General features: G+C 47.9%; 1 protein-coding gene across 1 annotated transcript in view; it reads right to left on the reverse strand.

The window, feature by feature from the left end:
• Positions 1 to 11,717: 11,717 nt before the first annotated feature.
• The window catches only part of LEKR1 (leucine, glutamate and lysine rich 1), a 33,233-nt gene continuing 22,764 nt past the window's right edge, over positions 11,718 to 22,186 (reverse strand). The window contains exons 6-10 of the mRNA XM_065748617.1: positions 18,034 to 18,115; positions 16,472 to 16,549; positions 16,019 to 16,222; positions 14,247 to 14,315; positions 11,718 to 11,797 (exon numbers count right to left, since the gene is read on the reverse strand). Of these exons, the coding sequence (XP_065604689.1) occupies positions 14,285 to 14,315; positions 16,019 to 16,222; positions 16,472 to 16,549; positions 18,034 to 18,115 (395 nt within the window). The 3' untranslated portion in view covers positions 11,718 to 11,797; positions 14,247 to 14,284. The remainder of the gene's footprint in view (positions 11,798 to 14,246; positions 14,316 to 16,018; positions 16,223 to 16,471; positions 16,550 to 18,033; positions 18,116 to 22,186) is intronic.

Here is a 22,186-nt window from a genome sequence, read left to right on the forward strand (position 1 = left end):
AGCCCCACACGGAGCCGGCGTGCAGCGGACTGGAGCCGGGGGACCCCGCGGCACTGCGTTAATTTAAACCCGAGGTTTGGTGGTCTTTTTGTTTTCCGGAACGTGCGGAGCGTTGGTTTTGTTTTATTTCTGTTGGGGAAGGGAGTGCCGCGGAGCTTTGCACACGCGGTACCGCGGCAGTACGGCGTTGTTCCGTGGCGCGAGAACTGGAGAATGGATTTCTGTACAAAAGCAAAATGTACCTTATTTTTATACAAGTCAATTGCAGACGCTTCTATTTAAGTATAGTTATTTGTTTAAACGATGGTGGATACTTTCTTACACTGGTTTTAGTCTGCATGTGTTAAAAGATTTTTACGAGAAATAAAATCTAAGGCTTTTTCTACTGCCTCTGGGGCGCCGGGTGCTGGTGCTGCTGGCAGCGACCTGCTTTTGTATAGTGCTTTGGGTGAATGGGATGCTGACGTGCTCCCCTCGTGGTTCGGAGGCTCAGAGAAGCCCCGGGAAGCTTCAGACTGCACGGGCAGTCAGAGTGCAGGAGTGTGGTGTAAGCCGGGAGCGGCCAGAAAGGGCAGGAGAGGAGCAGTGTTCCTCCCTGCTGTGCCATTGCCTCCTCTGCCTGCTGCGGGTGGAGCTCGTGTCCCGCAGTCTGGGTGCTGCTCATTTGGGGTTTCTTCCCTGCTTCATTTCTGGGGGCAGGTTGGGGAAGGGAGCGGTGCTGCGTTTGCAGGGGGATCGGAGCTGAAACGCTCACAAACCTCTGTGGAGAATCTGCTGGAGGTGTTGGCAGCTCGTGGTGCTCTCCCTGTGCCCGCACAGCGGGGCTGTCACTGAGCACTGCGCTGTGCTGGGCAGCACAGAGCCCTGGGCTGCCTGCTGGCTCCAGCCCTGCTGGGGGACAGAGCGTCCTCAGTGAAACTCGGGGGAAATCCTCTGTGGTGGTGTCTGTGTGCAAGCAGCAGTGACCCTTCAGTGCTCCTGGTGCCCGGGCTCCAGAGCTTGGGAGCAGTTGTTCCTGCTCTGTGTGGAAGACATCTGGTGACGGGAACATCTGGACACCACCTGCTGCTGGTTGCTCACAGCGGGCAGGGCTTCGCTGCCTGTGCTTTCCCGGGGAAGGAGAGACTGCTCGGTCAGCTCTGCTGCTGGAGGCCTCAGCCACGCGGCGTCTTTGCCCCAATGGGCCCTGAAGGAAACAGCTTTGATTACTGAAGCACGAGGAGTGGACCCTGAGCAGAAGTCATTGCAGCAGAGCTCAGGGCCTCATTTAAGGACTGCCCTGCTGTGTTCTCACCTCGCTGCCAGCAGCTGGGCACTGCAGCCTCCCCAGAAACAGTGATCATGGGAGGGCAGGAGTGTTTCTAACAGACAGAAGCAGGATGGCCCTCCAGCTCAGCGTGGTTCCCCTCTTCCCAGCCCCGTGCTTGACCCGGAGCTGCAGCAGAAGGTACTGTGTGTCCCCTCCGTGTCCCTTCGGTCCCTCTGGCGGCCGCAGTGTGCGGTGCAGCGGGGATGGACGCTGCGAGCAGACGGGCTGAGCAGCAGATGGCAGCGGGGGGGGGCAGGAAGGAACGGTGCTGTGCTTCTGGAGAGTGGGGAAGGATGGGGCCCAACAGGTGGGGAGGGGGGGGGTGCTGCTGTGGGGCCTCTCCCTGGGAAACGCAGAGCACTTCTGTACAGCTGCTGCTGTGGGAGCACGGAGCTGAGCCCGGGGCTGTGCTGTCCCTGAAGCTTTCCCACGGGAAGTTCCCACGGGGTCACGCTGTGCTCCGTGCCCATGGCTGCGGGGCCTTATCCGTGGTGCTGCTCTCTGTGCCCTGCCGAGGAAAAAACACTTCTGTGAAGGAAGCAGCTTCCCCTTCCCAGCTCCCGCCCGGCTCTGAACCAACGGAAAAGCTGTTGAGAGAAAAAAAAAAAACCAACAAAAAAAACCACATCTTTATATTCCAACGGTAAGAACAACATTGCAAAAAATGACCATTTCTGTCCCAGGAAAGAGCCCCTCGTTGAGGCCGAGCTGCTCCTGGGGCTGCGGCCGCTCTGCTGCCGTTCTGGGTTTTATTCTGTAGGTGGAAGTGTTGCAAAGCAGACGCAGCCTGTGCGTGCACGCTCTCAGGCAGCACCCGGTGCCCGAGGCCGTGCTGCAGCAGCTAGGAACGCCCCATCCCCGCTGGGTCACTGCCCGGCTCCGCAGAGCAGCCCCCTCGAGCTCTCAGCTGCCCCTCCTCCAGCACCGGGCTCCCGAGTGCAGGGAGGGCTGTGGGTTCCTGAGGGGAAGGGCGTGTTGTGCTTCCACCTGAGTCTGAAGGGGATTTCTGTTGAACTGAGGCTGAGCAAATGCTGTTTGGTTGCTTTGGCTTGTGTTTCTTTCTTTAAGCAATCTGTTTTTCTGAGGTTTTAGTCATTACTGGGTTGTGAAGCTGCTGTTGTCCTGGCTCTTTTTGCAGTGATGCTGTGTGTGTCCTGCTCAGCTCTGCAGGAGAAAACCAGAACCATGTGCAGGTAATGCAGCTGCTGCCCCAGGAACACAGATATCCCCCCCAGGCAGTGCCCCACGCCCAGCAGGGCCCAGCAGCACCGGCTGCTGCCAGCAGCATTCAGGGCAAGAGGAGCAAGCCCTGGCTCTGAGCTCAGTTTCGTTTTCCCCATGTGCACAGTTCCCTCCCAGTTAAAGGAAAGTGGGGGAAGCCGAGCAAAAATCCCAGCTGGAGTAAGGATGGCAGCCAGCAGTGTCCCATGTTCTGCCCATCACTGAGTACAGCCCCACAGGGCAGGGAGGGTGGGGAGGGTGATTTGATGAGGGACTGCATGGGATAAATGACCCCCCATCACAGCACAGCTGGGTGACATGTCAGCTCTGCCCCCAAAGCCAGCAGCAGCCTGTGCACCACAGCATCCCTGCCAGCCCCAAACCAGCCCTCGTTCTATTTCCAGTCTCCATCTGTGGTGAGTTTATAACTGAACTGGACACTGCAGGATGATAGCACAGTAGTTTGCCATCAAGGAAACCACAAGCAGCAAAGATATTATCTCTAACATATGGTTCTTATTGCAGGAGCTCTGTCAGGTTACACGAGCTGACCCAGCGCGGCTCGGGGCTGGCTGTTTTACACACACAGCCATCCAACGTGCTCACCCAAAACACTTCTGCTTCAGAGCAGCTCCCAGCTGTGCACCACATGGGGCAGAAGCTGTGCTCCTAAAACCCCACTGCTGCAGTGCCTGTACACAGCTAAGGCACCAGGTAAGGCAGAGGGAGGGGATCCCAATAGCTGCCCTGATGCCCCAGGCAGGACTTCCCACCCAACCACGCAGCCTTTCCCTCCCCACGTGGCAAAACGCAGCAGCAGGACACAAGTGAGCCCTCTCCTGGATCCCCTGCAGGCTGAGAAGAGGGTGGAATGAAGAGCTGGGCCAGGGCTGCTTACAGTGACATACTCACAGTATGACAATATGAAACAGCAGCAGCTGCTGGGAAGGGATGTGAGTAATTCCACGGCACCTAAAGAAAAGCAAAGAAAGAGGGTGAGGAAGCATCTCACTATTAGCACCAGGACTGTGGTCCCACAGTGCAGCTCCGCGTGCTGTGTGCACAAACAGAATCCTCAGTGCCATCCCCTGAGCACAGCAGGGCTGGGACGTGCTCACCCAGCGAGGGAAGTGTCCCTCTCAGTTTCTGTGGGCTCTCCAGAAGCAACTTTTGCTTCTTGTGCTTAATAGCACAGGAATTACAAAGCCCAGCAGTCCCTCGTGTGGCTTTAGATGAATTCCAGCCTCCTGCGAGCTCCAGCAGCTGCCTCGGTAACCCTCTGAGGAGGTGCTGCTGCTATTTTTAGAGGGAATCTGCAAAAACAAAACCCAAAAAAGACATCAGCAAATATAATTAAGTTGGCAACCAGCAATCTATAAAAGCAGTGAGGCAATGCTGCTACTCAGTTACGCCCACAGCGGCCGTAAATCATCCTCCCTATCTGACTCCTTTCTGCACACTTCCCAGGGGTTGCTGGTGATCCTTTTTTGGGGGGGGGGCACATGTGGTTCTTAGTTCAGAACTTTATGATGATTTAAGTGACCGCTCTGTCCTGGTAACTTGAACCAACTCTCGCAGCTCACACAGCACTCCACAGGAAACAGCTGCAGGAATGGATGCCTCCACAGATTCCCATCAAAGTCCATGATGCACAGCAGGCAGTGCTCAGGAAGCAGCATCAGGCCCGGCTTGCTGGGAGGAGAGGCAGTCCCACACCCCACGCATCACTTCGTGCACAGTGATCCACCATCATTTGCAGCTCTGGCAGAACGGGAGGACTTTCTGGGCGATGTTTCATCTCCACGCTGTGCTGCTGACTCGGTGCCCCTCAGCTGCCCTGGATTTGGAGAAAAAGAAGTGAGGTAGGAGAGGACGCCCCTGTGTGACTTGGCTTGTTTCTCAGGGATGTGCAGTGCCACTGTAAGGACATGTGGGCAGCACAGGGATGTGACCCCCAGCCCAACCCAGCAGCAGTGGGGAAGTGCTGCTCCTGCAGCAGCAGAGGTTTGCTGAAGGGACTCCTTACACCTCCCTGCCAGGTACTGCCCCTCATAGTAAAACAACATTGAGCAGAATAAATCACTTTCCACTTCACGTAAATTGGGAGCTGGAAAATCCCATGTAGGTCGCGGGCTGCTGCTGCCAGCAGGGCTGCTCCTGCCTGCCCATTTTCCATGGCTCCTTCCTGCTCACCTCAGGCCAAGCACTTCTCCCCATGCTCCCCAGGGCAGGCACAGCATCAGGACATTTTCCTTTGTGCTGAGCTGAGACTTTCCTCTGCTAAATGTCATCACCCCGTGGCTCCTAGCGGGGACCACCCCACACTATTGCACACTTTCACTGCTGTTCACCACAGGACAGGCAGCCTGGCTCTCAGTTAGTTAGGCTTTGAGAAACGTTATTTTGCATGTGAAATCTATGCTGAAGCTAGCAGTCAGCTAATGGCACTCAGAGTGAAATGGTTGCTAAGGACATTACCCAAAGTCACCAAACAGCACAGTCAGAGACTATAGCAAGCCAAAAAAAAGCCAGCAAACCACATGGGACAAAAAGTAATGGTCACAAGTCATGCCAGGGGAGCTTCAGGTTGGATAGTAGGAAGAATTCCTTCTCTGAAAGAGCAGTCCAACACTGGCACAGCTGCCCAGGGAGCAGTGGGGTCACCACCCCTGGAGGGGCTCCAGAACTGTGGGGCTGTGGGCAGGGGCATGGTGGGGTGGGCTGGGGATCTCAGAGGTCTTTTCCAACCTTCATCATTCTATGATTGTAAAGCACAGCCAGCTCCAGCTCACTCTCTTGCTCTGTTTCAGCAGAAAGTACAGGCTGAGCTGCCTGCGTGTGTGCTGCCAAGGGGGGAGTGATGACTCTGTAACACTTCCTGCTGGGTGCAAAGCCCCACGGCTGTATCACTGGGTCCCATTTTTCATCAGGTTCTATTTCCATACTGGCTACGAAGGGATCAGGCCTTCAGTTGTCCACGGTTGCAGCTGTGCTGAGAGCAAGCTGCTTCCAAAATCGACCTGAAGAAACCTCTTAGAAGTGCACGCCTGCCACATCGTGTGACCGATCTGCTTCGTTATCTCCTTCTGTACTTTGTCCAGAGGTTGTTTGCATCATTACAGCCCTTTCACACGCACTGCTGGCCGCAGATGGCACATGGTTTCTTTGCATGTGCTGCAGTCAGGCCCCGGTGCTCCCCTGGGTGAGTTGCTGGAGGGCTGAGCAGCAGCTCACATCCTGCCACACCCCGCAGGGCAAGAAACAGAAAGTGAAATGTGCTGGGTCTGCTGCATGCAGCTATGCCTTCTGCTCAGTGTGCTGCTGGGGTGCCAAACTGCCACTGCTGCGCTCCGTATCTCTGTCAGAACTGAAAAAGAAAGCCCCAACAAATTCGCATTCAGTTGTGTGCAAACACGATGCTCCATCGACTTGAAACGCGCTGAAGGTTTGGAAATAACAGGTTCCTCTAAAGCCTCTTACGTAGGCTCCTCAGCCCTCATCCCTTGGCTTACCGGGAAGCAGCACAGCCACGTCCTGGCACTGACCTTAACTCAGCAGCAATTCAAGGTTCCAGATGGAAAACTGCAGCTTTGGAAGATTTGTGGCTCACTCCTGTCAGAAGATAGGAGGTATCTCGAGATAGAGAGGAGCAAAAACACCCTGCTGGATCTGGCCACACTTGCTTGGGAGAGGTTTCTTTTCATTATCTGAGAACAGTTCACAGTACAATGCCAGATGCCCATATTTTCCATCATACAAATTGTATTTCCCGTGTTAAAACCTCTCCAGCATTTATCTTTTTCAGCATCCTTTTTATTATCCTATCAGAATTAATTCTGTGCTATGCTTTGAGGATGAGAAAAGCCACACGAGTGCTAAGCACATTGGGTTCCATTGCTTCACACCACTACAGCTGCATACGGAGTTTATCCTTTCATTAGCAGAATAAACTGAAACACCTACAGCAATTAAAGACCCCACCTGTCAGTGACTTTTCACTCTGTAAACAAGTCCCTATTTTAAACAACAGAAAATAAAGATGTGTGGCTTTTGCCTGAGGCAGGAAATGTCGTTCTGATGCTCTTTCTTTTGCATTAAGGGCAGTCAGTGCTTTCTGCAGCACACTGCAGGCTTGGAAGGGAACTACAAAACACCAGGAGCCAAAGCAAGAATTTAAAGCAAAGAATCTCTCACAGCAAAACTGCTTCTTTAAACAAAACACTGCCTGCGTTTCCTTCTGATTAATACGTTTGAATGACATACAACACTGGGTCCCAGCTTCTATTTCCATGCACTTTCAAGGCTGCTAAGACAGCACAGTGATCTTTTCTGAAGTCTGCTTTCTTCCCCTGCAAAGCCGCTCCACGTGCCAGCCCAGGCTGCACCAAGTGCTGCCCCGAGCTCTGCTCTGACCCTGCCACACAGCCCAGCCTCCCATCCTGCCGTGCAACACAGCAGCTCCCAGCACAGTCAGTGTCTGATGGAAAGATTTAAGACTCTGCTCTCACCCAGACAACAACATCAGCTCTGCCAAGGAACGAAGGAGCAGCCTTTGCATGAGGCAAACTTGTGGCTGCAACCTTGGAGCAGAGGGACAGCTGCTTCCTGCAGGCAGCTCCGGAGCCAGAGGAGTTGATTTGTTCCAGCTTTGTGGTTTCCAGTATTCCCTTGTGCCATGAGTCCTGGAGTGCAAGGTCCAGACTAAGAAAAAGCCATCTATGAATGACACTGCTTCTACAAAACGTGCTGCCTCCGGAAGCTGCGTTTCCTGGAGCGTGGGGACAGAACGGCTGTGCCCCCACGGCACTGCTGCTGCACTGCACCCATGTCAGAAAGGCTTTGTAAACTTCCCAAGGCTCTGTGAAATCCCTTTGTTTGCAGAAGTTGAACAAGGACTCCTGACATTAATACGCTCAGTTTATTGCTGAGCAGCATGAGCTCGGGGTTTCTGTGAGCTATGGAAATGAGGGAAATCTCAGCTCCTGACTCAGTGTGGGTCTGTGATATATGCTCTCCCTCATGCTGCCATGAGCATTATTTCTGGGACTGCTCTCTTTATTTCCCAGGATTTAGGAACACACAGCCCTTCCTTAGAGCTGCTGCAGGACACAAGCAGCAGCCAGGAGCACAGCTCTGCAGCACGATGGGTTGGCAGCACGCAGAGCTGGGCATTCTGTGCTCAGAACAGAGCTGGGGTGGCTGCTGGCACAGCTCTGCTCTGTGCTTTCAGTACAGAGGCATTACAGCGTGCATCCCTGCAGGTAAACATCCCCCACTTCTTCAGTACAAAACATCCAGAAATTCAATCCTCAATTACAACAACTATCACACGGTGCACCCTCACATCTGCAAGTAAAATAGTATTTCATGTCCTGCATAATGTAAATGCTCTGAATTGAAGCTCGTCTATTTAAAACCTACATAACAGCACTTCGGAACTCACCATTTTAGCAGCTGCCTCAACGAAGGGCTGCTCCTTCAGCACAGGAAGGCTGCAGGCAGGGAGCTGAATAACAGTTCTCAGGCTCAAAGGAGTCAGCGTTTCTCCTAAACAACAACAATAAAACTCATCATTCTCAGCAGAAGGGAACATCCAGTCATCCTCAGTGCCTCTGTGGAGCTGCTGAAGAACGGATTTCATGGAGCTGTGTTTCAATGGAATTAACCCCACATCTTTCACACTTCCATTTTTCAACATCTTTAAGAAAACAGAACACAAATAAGTGACCAAAGCCACTTCCCTGTGACGATGCTTCCCAGGAATCTCAGTAAAGGTGCAGTGGGAGCAGAAGCTGAGTAAGGCAAAGCACACCTTAAACTCTGACCCAAGATGCTAAGTCTACAATGGCTGCTTCTCCCACTCACTTCATCATGTGAAATATATTCCCTGCTATGCCACTGGATTCAGCAAAACTTCTCTTACTTGCTCCAGCACTAACAACGTGGACTTCTGTAGTCACTTTGTCACACACAGGGCTATCTCATCGCTCAGAACTCACGAGGTCAAGGCGTAAGTACAACGGCATTTGTGTTTACAAGTGTCCCGTGAAGCAGCAGCTCCACATTTCTGGATGTAGAGAGAGCCCAGTGTGCAAACACAACCAGGGGCAGGCAACCTCACTCATCCTGCTGCTCTGAGAATCCCCAGCTGCTCCCTTCCAACTCACCTGCACTGAGCAGCTCAGGTCCCTGCTGGCGGTGTGGGGAAGATGGCTGCAGTCTGCACTGCTCCATGGAACAACAGCAAGTACAAAAATGAGGTTGTGAGCAAACAGACCTCATTTTTACACCACAAACACAACGAAGTTACAAGGGACAATGCACAGAACAGGAACGTTCCACTGCAGTGCCTCAGGGAGCACAGCATCTGAAGCTGACATTACTTTAATTACACTTCTTGAGTACTCACACCTTTGGAAGAGGCAATTATTTTCTCTTTCTTTTCACGTCTGCGAGCGTAGATAGTATTTCATTACAGTGATATGCAACGGACAAATAAACATTATTAGAACAAAAATATATCAGAATGTTAAGTTAATCCCGAGCCGTAGAAATGCTCAAAGTTCATCAGGCAACACGTGGCACCCAGGGCCAGCAGTTGGTGGCTGACACACGTGTCAGAGCTGGCCTTCTCCTGCCCCTGAGAGCTGGCACAGCCACGTTGCTGGGCCTGGGCCTGCCAGTGGGTGCCTGCACAGCTCGGGGAGCACCGAGCTGCCTGGGGGGATGGCTGGCCCTCCCCAGGCCGGGGCTGGGTTGGCTGCTGTGTCCGTAATCAGCACGCAGGGCAGTGGAGGTTAGGCTGCCCTGAGCCAGGGAACGCGGCGATAGCGGGAAGTTTCCACTGAGCTTTCTGAGTTGCAGTACTTGTTCCCTGGCTTGAGTCAAAGCTGCAGTCAGCTCGTAGCGTTCCTCGCACTCTCTGCGCACCGTTTCCTGGAGAAGAGCGTTCTGCAAAAAGAAACAAACCCTCAATCTGCAAAATGCCATTAGCGAGAGCACGCGCCTGTTAAATCCCACGGGGTCAAGGCAGGGTGCCTGGAGGGCACTGAGGCACGGAAAGCCTGCGTGCAATGCTCCCTAGTGCTTTGTGTTCTCTGGAGGTTGCTCTGATGACATACACTGGCATTTACACACACATCCTTCCCTCAGGAGACAGTGGAAAATATGAGGTAAGTCCTGAGGAGCTGCTCCCCGTCTCCTGCCCACCCTCCAAGCACAGGGAAGCCAGGATCCCTGCTCCTGGAAGCAGCAACGTGCTGAGTCCAAGCACTGCTATGCCACCTCCCTGCAATAAGATGTTTCCAGTAGCTCAGCAATGGTGAACTGCTTCCTTTGGTGATTATATTACCAGCACCCAAATGATAGGCGGCCAGCAGTGGTCCCTGAGCAGACAAGTGTTGCACGAGCACATCAGACAGAGAATATTCCCAGCCTCAGCACCTGGACAAACATTCAGAGTAAAGCTCTAGTGCTGGAAGTCTGAGCTGAATGCAGTCTGACCACTCAGCACCCCCAGGGAGGACAAACGAGATCTGAAATGCTCTGCCATTACTGGGCACAGAGAAGGAAGGCGGCTGATCAACACTTGGAAAGTGCTCACTCAAGGAACACAGTGCTTCCAAAACCCAGACTCCATTCGTTCTGAAGTTTCATTTTCATTCTTTATCCATTTATTTTCCTGCCACCGCTTACTTTGGACATTCCAATCTAATCTTACCCACAGCCCCTGCCCTCACTGTCCTCTCATACAGCAGCACGACTCTCTCCCCGCCCTTCCCATTATATTCCAAACATTCAGCAAATGCTTGTGGTAAGAGTATCTAGCAGACACATTTCTCTTCATACATGATTCACTTTTACACATTGCTGTGCTACAGAACTGTGTTAAGTGGTGAGAGGTGGGATGAAGGCCTGTTAGCACAGCACGACGCAGGCACACCACTTCTTTTACAAATCTCATGCTAAAGATTTATTTTCTTTTACAGCACTGTGTACCAAGGTCTGAGCTACACGTGCTTTGAATGATTCTCGCATGTCTCAAAGCAAAAAAAAGCCACTTCCTTGGTCACGTTCCTACCTGTTCTTGCACTTGACCCAAATTGTGAATCAGCTGTGTTCTCTCCTGGGTTAATTCTTCCAGTTCGTCAGACTTGTGTTTAATTTCTTTCCTCAGATTACCCAGAAATGATTCATTGTTGTCTTTTTCTATCTTCAGCTGAAATTCAAGTTCAGTAATTAGCCCTTTAAGGCTCTGAATTTCCTTCTCTTTCTCTTCATCTCTCTCTGCAAGTTTGACCTGGACGTCTTGTAGCTTCTTTTCAAGAGTTTCCACCTCCATCCGTAAGCTGCTGGTGGCACTGGATATTAACTGAGGTATCTGCACGACAAATACTGGATTAGTCTAAATTCAGCGTTCATCTTTAGATAGATAGAACGAGGCATCAGTCAAATAGCTTCAGGAAAAAGTAAAAATCCGAGCACACAAATCTTCAGAGATGATAAAAACTATGCTAAATTGTTACTGAGCTCATCCAACACAGTATGATGTCATGAACTTAAAGCAACAATATAATTTCATCACATTTCTGTGACTTCCACAAATCTTTTGACAGCTTCTGAGAGCTGAGGTTGTATGTACAATGTTTGATTCCTAAGTAAAACCTCAAAAAGTGCAGATCTGGGTAATGGGGATGGCAAGTTATGTGATGCAACGAGCAGTGGGGAGCAGGGAAGCTGCCAACCAGACCTTCACCATCAGTGATGGGAGGGAAGAAGCAGTGCAGGTGGTTCTGCCACAACCCATCATAGCCTCAAACAGAACAAAGGGCTTCAAACAGTGTTAGTTTGGTAATAATTAGCAGTTGCAGTCTGGGGGCATGGATAAACCATAGAGAAAATCCGAGAAAAGCAGGACTTCCACAACTCCTCTGTTACATATTATCCCAGCACGTTCTCCAAGATTTCAACCATACACTACAGACTGTAACTGGGAAAAGGCATTGCACCTTCAAGACAAAGGACTGCACATAGAGATCTCATTCCTTCACGTATTGTTTCCCAAAGGTGCACAGAAGCTGCTGCCACACGACGCTCCTCTCCAGTGTTACACACCTTCTTCTGGAGCTCCTCGTGATCCCTCTGGTACTTTGTGATTATTTCTTGCTGCTTTTGTCTTTCAGTGTCTAGCTCTACTCTGGCTGCTTCTTTGACTTGGAGAATGGCTTCTTTGTGCCGTGCTTCACCTTTGGCCAGGTCCATCTCCACCTAGAGAACAAATGCCTGCTGCCACGAGGTCCCCAGCTCCTCAGCCCCAACACCACTGTCATATTTCTGCAGGCTGAATTCTAATGGACTTAATTGTAGTACGTGGAAGGAACACAGGAGGCATGTTAAACAAGCACACAGCTACCTTAATCACTCAAATTTAAAGGCTCAGAATGAGATTAATTATAATCATCTAATTTCCTACGCAGTTATGAGCAGAAGTAACAAATTCCCCTAACTCTTTCTGGGGAAAAGATAAACTGTAAATATTGCAATTGTTTTTAAAATCCAGAAATACACAGTTCTGGGCACTGAGCAGGCACAACCCTCCTCTGAGAGCCAGCTTACAACGCATGCATTTGTGAGATCCTCAGAGCAGATCAAGATCATTACAACACATAGAGATGTGTCTTCTACAGGATTATGTACGGGAGTTTGGATTCTAACCACAGAAAAACTGATTGTGATGTGTGACAGTACACACTGCTACCAAAGCAGGTCATGGGTCGGAGGCACTTATTTACTAAGACTAGAAAAATGCACGCAGTATTAAAAGTGGACTCGTTTGGAAACTCACACAAGCACTTCTCACATGTAACACTTGAAGCTAGTGCAGCTGATAACCACAACACGAGAACAACTGGCAGCTGATCTGCAGAGAAAGCATGATGACTACTAATTGCATTAAAGCTAGTTAGGGGCTCCTCGTTAATCACCAATAAAACACCTCACAAACGCTCACATCAATTTTCCCGTTTTTCACAGAAGATAACCACAATTCAAAGTTACTGTGTATTTAAAATACGAAACCAGAGCACTCTATACTTTGTGCAGTGGCACCGTGACCCAAGGAATGATAACTGTCACATTTCTGACTTCAGTCTGATCAGAACATTTCCAGAGCACTTGGCATCCACCGCATTTTAATGGCTGCGATACCGAAGATGTAATTGCTCTCTCCCACCAGCAGCAGCCTTTATCTTGTTCTAATGTCAAGTGGAACAATGCCTTGTGATTATGCAGACAGTGCGACCTCATTCTAAAATTACATCCTGCCACAGAGAAGGTAAGAGCTTTTAAAAGAGACGTAACAGATCTTAATTGCTGGTAGTCCAAAAATTTTCTTGAGACTAAATAAAGCTTTCAGACACTGCACGCTGCATGCACAAAAAAAGGAGAAGACATTAATTTTAGCCACCAATTACATAAGGCTTGGAACAGAAATGTCAGATCCCGCTCAGCAGTATTCGCATATTTTTCCTTCACAATTTTTTTTTAAGTGATTTCTTCTATTGCTTTTTCAGGAAGGTGGCAGTTACCCCAAAGCCAACATGCTCACAGCTGCCCGTGGTGAGCAGCTGATCCATCCTGCTGTGAGAGCCCAACACCACCACCGGGTCAGCGCAGAGCTCTGCACGCAGCTGGGAAGCCATCTGCTGTCACACTGTGGGCACACGTATGTGTTTTCCACATCAGCAGAGAAGACCTCTAACCCAAGCACATGCTAAAAGATGACTGAGAAATGACAAGTGAAGCATGCGGAATGCAGTAATAGCCACTGAGGACAAAGCTAGGCTTGTGAAATGCTTGCAGTAAGAAGGCACTCATCAAGAGTCATGTATGCTTGAGAAGAGATCTTGTACTCCTGATCTGTCACTCCGATTTGAAGGGAAGGCAATAAAGTAAATTTTTCTCATCTGTTTGTTATTTCAGAGAAGGATAGAATCGATATGGCTGGAAATGACCCCTAAGATCATCGAGTCCAACTGCCGAGCCATCCCCACTGTGTCCACTAACCCACATCCAGCATCTCCGTGTTCCCTAAAGTTCTCATACTTAATATCTAACCTGAACCTCCCTGATGTGACTTGAGGCCATCACCTCTCATCCCAACACACAGATCAGTCTTACAAATAGCCACCTTCAGAGCTGGTTCAGCTTGCCTGCGGGCAGGAAGGTTCTGTGTTCCCTCCACCTCATCAACAGCACACACCCTTGGTTTCACTGGGAAGCACTTTCCATATGTATTTTTCTTCACAGATTGGTCTGAACACAAACCCCCAGCTACACACCCTCCTGCAGATCAGGGTTTGTCGATGGCTGCAGCACACAACTGAGGTGGGCTGCCCACGTTCACCCCTGGGATTCTGCACCCAGGATCTCAGTGTCTGCACTACTGACATGGGCTCTTCACAAATACCCCACAGCTGGAAAGTCTGGACCAAACCCAACCGTCCCCCAGGACCACAAATCCTTCTGCTAAATACTTCTTACATTCAGTTCCAGCCTATGCAGAGAGATCACCCACGGTGCAGAAAGAACCTATTGACAGTTTGCCCTTAGGGGGGCAGGTATCTGGCTGGCTGCACAGGTTCCTGACAGATGACAAGGACTGGGAAAAAAAAGAAGAAAGAAATCGAAACTGTGCCAACTACACATCCAGCATTACCTTCTCCCTCCAGTTATCTTCATCCCGCATCTTCTGCCTTAATGTTTCCTGCAGCTGTTCTGTTCTGTTCTGATGAGAAATCAGCATTAACTCCCTAGAAACCACAAAAACTTGGATGTAAATATGTGCTCTGCCCAGATTGGTGGCGTGCCATTTTCTTGCAATTAAGTCCTCTGTGGCAACGGCCCCTCTCCTTCTCTTTGTTTGGTGTTCTGCACAGTAAGCCCAGAGGCACAACAGTAATCACTACTTAGCATTTGCATACTGCTGTCACACATTTAATGAATGTTATATGTTGAAGAAAATGCTGCAGTTAATCATTCTTCTGTATACATACATGCAAACCTCAACTGTTCTTAAAGTTTTCAAGTCAAATTAACAACGCTGAATAACTTTCATAATGCTCAAATTGTTGCAGTTAATAAACTCAGGATATTAGTACAATTAATTTTTTAACATGTAATGAATTTAAACCACCACCAAGTGGTTGCTATCGTTATAGTTACTGTTTGTTATGTGAGGCTTGCAGAGCAAAAGCCCTGGAGAGTTCAAATTCTTCTAACTTACATTATCAGCAGTGTACCAACTGGAACAAGTCACGTAGCTGAGGTTTAAAGAGAAGGAAAATATTCTTAAATTAACATGTAATATCTTTCCATGCACTGCCCACATACAGAGCTCATTCAAACGCTTTAGATATAAAAATAGCTTAATGCCTCTTGGTGTACCATCACTATCTCAGAAAATCCTTATCATCTCCAAAAGCCACCGTTTCAAATATATTTTCCCAAGTCAAACAAATAACACACTGCCATGTTTTAAGTAGGAGACAGCACTTTCTGTTTTGCCAATGAAAGATAAGTTAATATATCAGTAACTGAAAAATTAGTAGCGAGACGCTTTCAAATAGCAAAAACAAGCCTGTGAATGTTCAGAATAAACTGAATACTTAGATTGTACTCAAAGCAAATAAAAATAATGTGGATTTAGGTTGATAAGTGGAGGAGTCTAAAAGAAAGGCACTCAGATACTATTCCAGGAAACAGTGAGCCTCAGCAGCTCAGTGCCTCATTTTCCACATCTGAAAAATAATTATAGGGAAAAGGTTAGCTTTGTTGACAGTTGAGAACCTTTGGAATAAGATTAGACCAGTGGGGAGTTGTCCACACGTTTCAGTGAATACTAGATCACGTCCAAACACCTGGCATATTGTAGCATTTATAGCATTGTTACTGTTTGCAAGTTGCTAATAATATAAGTTACAGGAATTTAAACTCTTCAGGGCTTTTTCTCTACAAGCCTCACATAACAAACAGCAGCTATAACAACAGCAGTAAATAGGTGTTTTGATTAAGCTTGAGCTGGGTTGCCCTGGGTTGCAAAGCAAAGGTTTGCTGTGTTGGGTTTTTCTTCCCCCTCCCCCCTTTATCCCCTCTTTGAAGGCGTGTTTTGTCCTACTCTGCTTTTGTCTATACTGCAATAATTCTAAAAGTCCATGCAATGAATTCCGGAGTTCCAGGATACGGGCTCAGCGTGGTCAAAGCTGTCAGAGTTTTGCCTGTAGGAGCAGGAGATGATCAAGAGCAGGGGCAGGCCACAGCTGGGCACAGTGCCTCTCTCCCAGTATGCCCAGTACCAGAGCCAAGCTCCAGTACCAGTCAGAGAGGTGAGGATCTGGCAGAGAAGGAACACTGCATATTTACAGATTTCCAAGAGGAAAACCTGGGCTGAACATACACAATGATTATCTGTGGTGACTCAGCTCTGGTTACCTTTCTTGCTTCAACATCACCACTTCTTCCTCTGTTTGTGTGAGAAGAGCTTTAAGCCTTTCCAGTTCACATTCTGACTGACTGGTTCTTCTTCTTAGATCTCCTTCTCTCCTCTCCTTCTCAGCCACCTCTTCCTGCAAACGTTTGCATACTTGTTGGCAAGTCAGTAGAGATTCTTCCTTCTCCTTGAGCTCTTTTGCAAGTCTACAGAGAAAAGCAACGTTAGTTATCCTCATTCACAAACAGAAACAAAACAGATGGAAATAAATTGTACCCAGAGAAGAAAATATTAGACAAAGAAGTATATATTCTTCATGAAGTTAAACGTAGTGACTTGAACACAAAAATAGAAACTGAAAATAGGAGAAGGTTGTATAAAAGTTGCATTAAAGCCATAAAATAAAACTTTTGCTCTCATTGCTCAGAGATAGGAAATGTAACTTCAGCATTTACCGTGATTCAGAAATTCCATTTTCATTTCTCATTTTTTTCAGCTCATTTTGACACACGTCAAGTTCTGCTGACTTCGCCCTAAGATTAAAAGAAAAAAAGAAATGTATTTGTGCACAGCAGTGACAGCCTTTACTCACACAATAACCCGTACACCACTTATTAATCCACTGACTTGCACTTTCTGTTTTAGTTAAAAGGCAGATGGATAAACCACTCCGTTAGTTCCAGCTAACACCCTTCAGCAACGCATCTCTACTTGCAGTGAAAACTCATCCTAACCCAGGATCACAAGAACTTAATTGCTGCAAACAAGGAAGTGCCATCTTGCAATACCAATAAATGTTTTGAGTGGGATATGAATACAAAAGGGACAAATAACAATTTATTAGGATAAAGAGTTGGAAAACTTGAAGGTTTCTTGTTATTTTGTCATCATTTCACTAATTAATAACCATGGTTAAGCCTCCTATTTATACTTAAACAGATAGAGAATATGTTATTTTATTAAATTGCACCCATATTACATTGAAATTTTAGCATTACACTGAGAAAGACTACACTGTTTATTTAACTCTGTTCACGAAATCTTTTTCTCATACTCAATATTTGCATTATCATTAAAAGACTTTGTTGCTAAGCATTCCAAATATTTGCAATCGTGTTATGATCAGCCCCTCTGAATACAGGAACTGAAAACAGAAAGCATGCATCCTGAAAGAATCCTCCTTTGAATTTCAGGAAAACATACAAAACAACTGATAATATTTGCTCTTGAGGTTGGTTGTACTTTTGCATCACCCTCAGCCTCATCTTTGAAACTAACCTTGATTTTCACCAGTGCACTATGCAGGGTGACGTTATCTCCAAACTGCACTGTGGACTTGCAATGTAAGAAGCACTCAGAGCCCCAACCCCTCAGCCTTTAGAAGTGCTGACAGCTCCCACTGAGCCCCACGTGCTGCCAAAGCAGAGCCCAGAGCTGCAGTGCTCTGTGCCACAACCACATTAAGAAGAGCTGCCTCCTTTTCCTTACTCCCTCAGCTTTATGTCCTCCCATCGCCCATGGGTGGCAGCATCCTGACCATGGGCACTGCTGCAGGCACTGCTGCTTTCCATGCTCTGAGGACGTTGGCCCTCTCCAGCTAGCTCTGACAAGGCTTTCATGTCATGTTCCTTATTCTATATTAATTTAGGCTTTGTAATCTCACCGAACAACACGGTAAGATGACAAAGTGTAGGAGTGTACCAGTGCATGGGAAATACTTGTGGTAAATTCACGTCTACACTAAGTCCAGAGGTTGTGTGGGCTTCACACCATTTATCCCACACTTAGGATTAAAAGAAGAGTCACACTGAGCTGGAACCCTCCCCTCTCTGCTGCATCTGAGACAGCTGGGGAAGGCAAGGCCTGCTTCCACAGGCAGACACGTTCACTCAGGTGGTTAGGAATGCATCTTCTGCTGGTCAGCACCTTCACAGCCCACCCCGACAAGCAGTGGTACAGTTCTCTCTGAACACAGTTATGCACAGTGGCTAAACAACCAAGCCAACAGGAACCTTACATCAGCAGCTTTCTGTAGTGATCCATTTCAGCTGTTACCTTCTGAAGCTTGAGTTCAGTGGTCTCCACTTGATTTGTTAAATCTGAAACCAAACACACAGTGTTTATGCGAGGCACACCGCAGACCCACAGCTCCCGGCTGACCCTTCACAAAGCAGCTTTGTGACAATTGGTTTCCCACTGAAATATAAAAGAAAATATCTGAATATACTGATAATTTTGCTTAAAGGAACTGAGACAATAGCATTGCTATTAAAAATCCCATAATTACCATAAAACAGTCTGAGAACCCTCCTGTATGAATATTCTGTTGCAATGCCTATTGGACTCATGTGAAATGAGCTCCTTATGTTTGGATGGAGTGAATACTTACTACCTTTCCGTGTGGATGTTATTCACCAGATACTCACAAACCCACTGCACAGAGTTACACAGAAGGTAAAACTTCTATCAAAGTCAGGGCTTCCTAGAAACATCTCACGTTATTGGCTTTCTAATATTTTCTGGCATCCGTTTTCAAGAGATGTATTTGAGAGAGCTTGGAGCAGGGAAGGGTGTTGATGGAGCATTTCCAGGTGAATCATTGCCATCCCACTTCTTTGGTATTCCTCATAAAACTGTCAGCAGAGCAAAGGCTCTCCACGTACCCAATGGGCACGGAAGATCTCCCACACTCAGCATTACTGCCCGAGTGCACAGCCCTTCTATGAGTTCTTATCAACCTTCACTTTTCTGTCAAACTCCATGCAATTCAGAATTCCTTTGTCTCATTTCATAAAATACGTAAGTGGGAATTAATTTGCATTAAACATTCACTATCTGTATTCAGGTACCTAGCATTCATGTTAGGCTTTCAGCACCTTCCAGAATCATCCAAAGGGGCAGTTTGGTATGTTCCTACCTGGGCCCAGCCTATCTTGGCACTCACACTATAAGGAAGTCTCAGAAACCCATGAAGACCGACCCTCCTCGTGATATATGAAGAAGACAGTTCCAGCTTTGTGGTGGGGCCTGCTTTCCATGACAGCATTGAAAAGAGGTGGAAAGTGAGAAGGTCTGGCAACAGTTCAATTAAACATCACCAATAAATCAAGCTAAGGGCTGGCAAAGTTAAGCTGAACTCCATTTGCACTGTGCTCCAAACAGCACGCACCACTTCCACAGCCTGTTCCCTGCCCTATTTCTGTACAAGAGCAGAGCAGGTTCTGTACAGGCACAGCACACAGAACAGCAGGTATTCGTGCAGCTCCACTTGTATGGGCACGCAGTGGGCTGAGGGGGAGCCAGAAGCTCTCAGAACACTGCAGGTATGCTAGCAGAGCTCTGCTCCCTGCACAGCACACACACAGCACGTTCATGCCGTAAAACACAGTGCAGCACGGCTACAGCCCAGCTGGGGGTGGCTTGAGGTGAAGAGGACAGTTAGGCAGCTCTCTGAAGGCACATCTCAAACATCACTCACTTTGCCCACGGTGCTCAGAAGCAGCAATCCTGTTTTACAGTAGATGAAACTGCTGCAAACCATTCAGCTAAAACTTGCTTCAACACTTTTCCTCTGTGCTCCACCACCTTCCTAACACATTAGAGTTGTGTGTTTTCTCGTGCTACGAGTTCAACAACCAGGGGCTTTCCAGGAATCAGAAAGAAATTCTCCTGAAAAAAATATCAGGTTGTTTTAGATCCTACAGTACTGCAGTGTTCCACATAGCACCGCTTTCAAGCTGGGTACGATCAAGGGCTAGCATTCAGCAACAAGAAATGACTGAAGATTGCTGACCTTGCCTCTTAGCAGGAAAAAGATTTGGAAACTGATATCTTCTTTTCCCATTTGGAGCAGGGGACGCTCCCAGCTCTCCCTGACTACGCCCCAGTTCTGATGCTCTGGATGCAGACTACATCTGGAACAACACGTACAAAATAAGTCACAGGCTGCCATCGCCCCGAGCCATCCCTGCCCTTCATCCTGTGACATGAGCTGCTGGTGCTTTGCTCGAGCACAGATGATGTGTGATGGGAAGGGTGCAGGACCACGACAAATGGCAAGCATGGCATAACTGCTGAGCAGAAGCACTTGGAATCAACAGTTTATAACCTCTCAGTGCTCTCCTGCTGTCCCAGCTGTCTGCCTGGAAGGTCAGCCACATTTTCCCTCTTCCCCAGTAAAGAGCCCTGGAGCATCCAAGCTTGCTGCTGAGCAGCACCAGAGGAGGTGAAACACTAACAGCTTACGACTACTTAAAATCTGTATTTGTGGGAGTGTCCTTGTCAAAACTTCCCCTAGGTGGTTACAAAAACTTCCCAAACAAACTCCCATTGTAATCACAGTCATTGAGTTATCTGAGCTCTGCTCTCTGTATCAAAAAGCTGCACAGCATTCACCGTGCCAGGCCGAGGCACTGCTGCTCAGAGCTGGCACCTTCCCCTCCTCCAGGAACGGGTAGCCATGGCCAAGAACACGAAGGACAGATCAGACCACCTGCAGTTACTTTCGTTCAGAGTCTTCAGTGAGGCATGTATTGTTCTGCACACTTTTCCAAAGGGACATAATTCAACTTCAGTTTCCTGTCATTCATCTTGATGTTGGCTTATGAAATAAACAGCTTTGAATGGATACAGAAAAAGGGGAAAAACTGGCTTCAAACACTATGCAGATGTTAGACAGAACATGTGGGAACAATCTAAAATCAACAACAACAAGCTCTGCTGCAGTGGGACCACTCTGTTAAAACAGATTAAGTAAGGATTGAATTGTTGTGGATCAACAAGACAAGGAGAGCCCTTAGCATGGGATCGGCTGCTACAGCCCAGCCTCTCCAAGAAGTGAATTTAACCATTTTTTTCTTTAAAGTTTGTAATTGCAGAAGATGTTTAGCACTTATAAACAACTAATTCCCCCCCACCTTTCTAGATGTGAGAGGGTGGACACAAGTCAAGGAAGAAGGAAAAGGGCTGATGCTTAGTCTGGCTCTAGTGCTTTGGGTGGTCTTTCAGCTGTTTCTTCTTGTACTCAGTTTGTTTGGAGAAGTTTTTGGAATGACTGAGCAGTGGATGGGAGCTTTTCTCGGGGGAGTAGATGGATTCAATTAGACAGCTGGTTTCTGCAAGTCTTCTCAAGAGAGAGTTCCCAACCAAAGCCAACAGGAGCTGCACAGCAGAAAGTCTGAGGGATCAGAGCTACACCCACAGAGACTACGTAACACAGACCTCTACCAAGTTGGAAGGACACAGCAGAACTGAGGGAAATTGTGAGCTTCAGAATTGAAACTCCCATTTTAAAGACTCTCCAGTCCAAATGCATCTCAATATTCTTCCTGTTCAGTTTTATTTATTATGTTATTATATCAGTCTTTATTATAACATATGACAAACCTTCTTTCTAGAGTAATTTTTCATAGCTCCAAAAGCAGTTTGTTGCTATAACTCCTAGGCATATCCTCGACACATCCCAGACACTGGGCAGCTTGATTCAGGCAGCAAACAAGAGAAAACAGCTTTTACTGGATAGCAGGTAAAACCTTGGAAAATAGTTTGAATGTTCTTAATGTCCTTAGTCCATTCTTTTTAAGAAGAGTTAAGGTTTGTTTAGTTCCACTCAATTTTTTTTTAACTGGTCATTATAGGAAGAATGTATTTACCGACTGTACTCATAGGAGAAAAACTGACCTTCTAACAGCACTCGAAAGAAACAGACATTTCTTACATTTCTTCTTGAAAGAAATAGGCATTTCTTCCAAAAATGTAGAAATTAGAGATTTGCTTTAGCAACTAGCTACCCATTTTATGAAATATCAGATCAAGGAAGGCAATCTGAGACTCATTTTTGAGGTCTACTAGGGGCACAGGAACCTTACTGCCTTGTGACAGTTGAGCTTTTCAGTCAACCTTGCAGGCAGCTCACACACTCAGCCCAAGGAGAGCCCAAGAGTACACAGGAGGTACCACACCTTCAGCTTTGTGTTTCAGCAGTGTCATACTCTCCAGGAGATGCACAAAGAAAAGGCACTGTGAAGAACCACAGCTGGCCACCGTGCCCCCCCAGCTGGGTGAATTCCCATACACACAGTGCACAGTGCTGAGAGCAGCAAGTATGGTTGGGCATGGCTTTCAGGAACTCAGGCACACAGTCTGTGGTCCTTCACAATGCCCAGCCAATG

This window comes from Cyrtonyx montezumae, unplaced genomic scaffold, assembly GCF_038088225.1.
Source record: "Cyrtonyx montezumae isolate F1298 unplaced genomic scaffold, pur_monq_1.0 scaffold_5, whole genome shotgun sequence".
Lineage (NCBI taxonomy): Eukaryota > Metazoa > Chordata > Aves > Galliformes > Odontophoridae > Cyrtonyx > Cyrtonyx montezumae.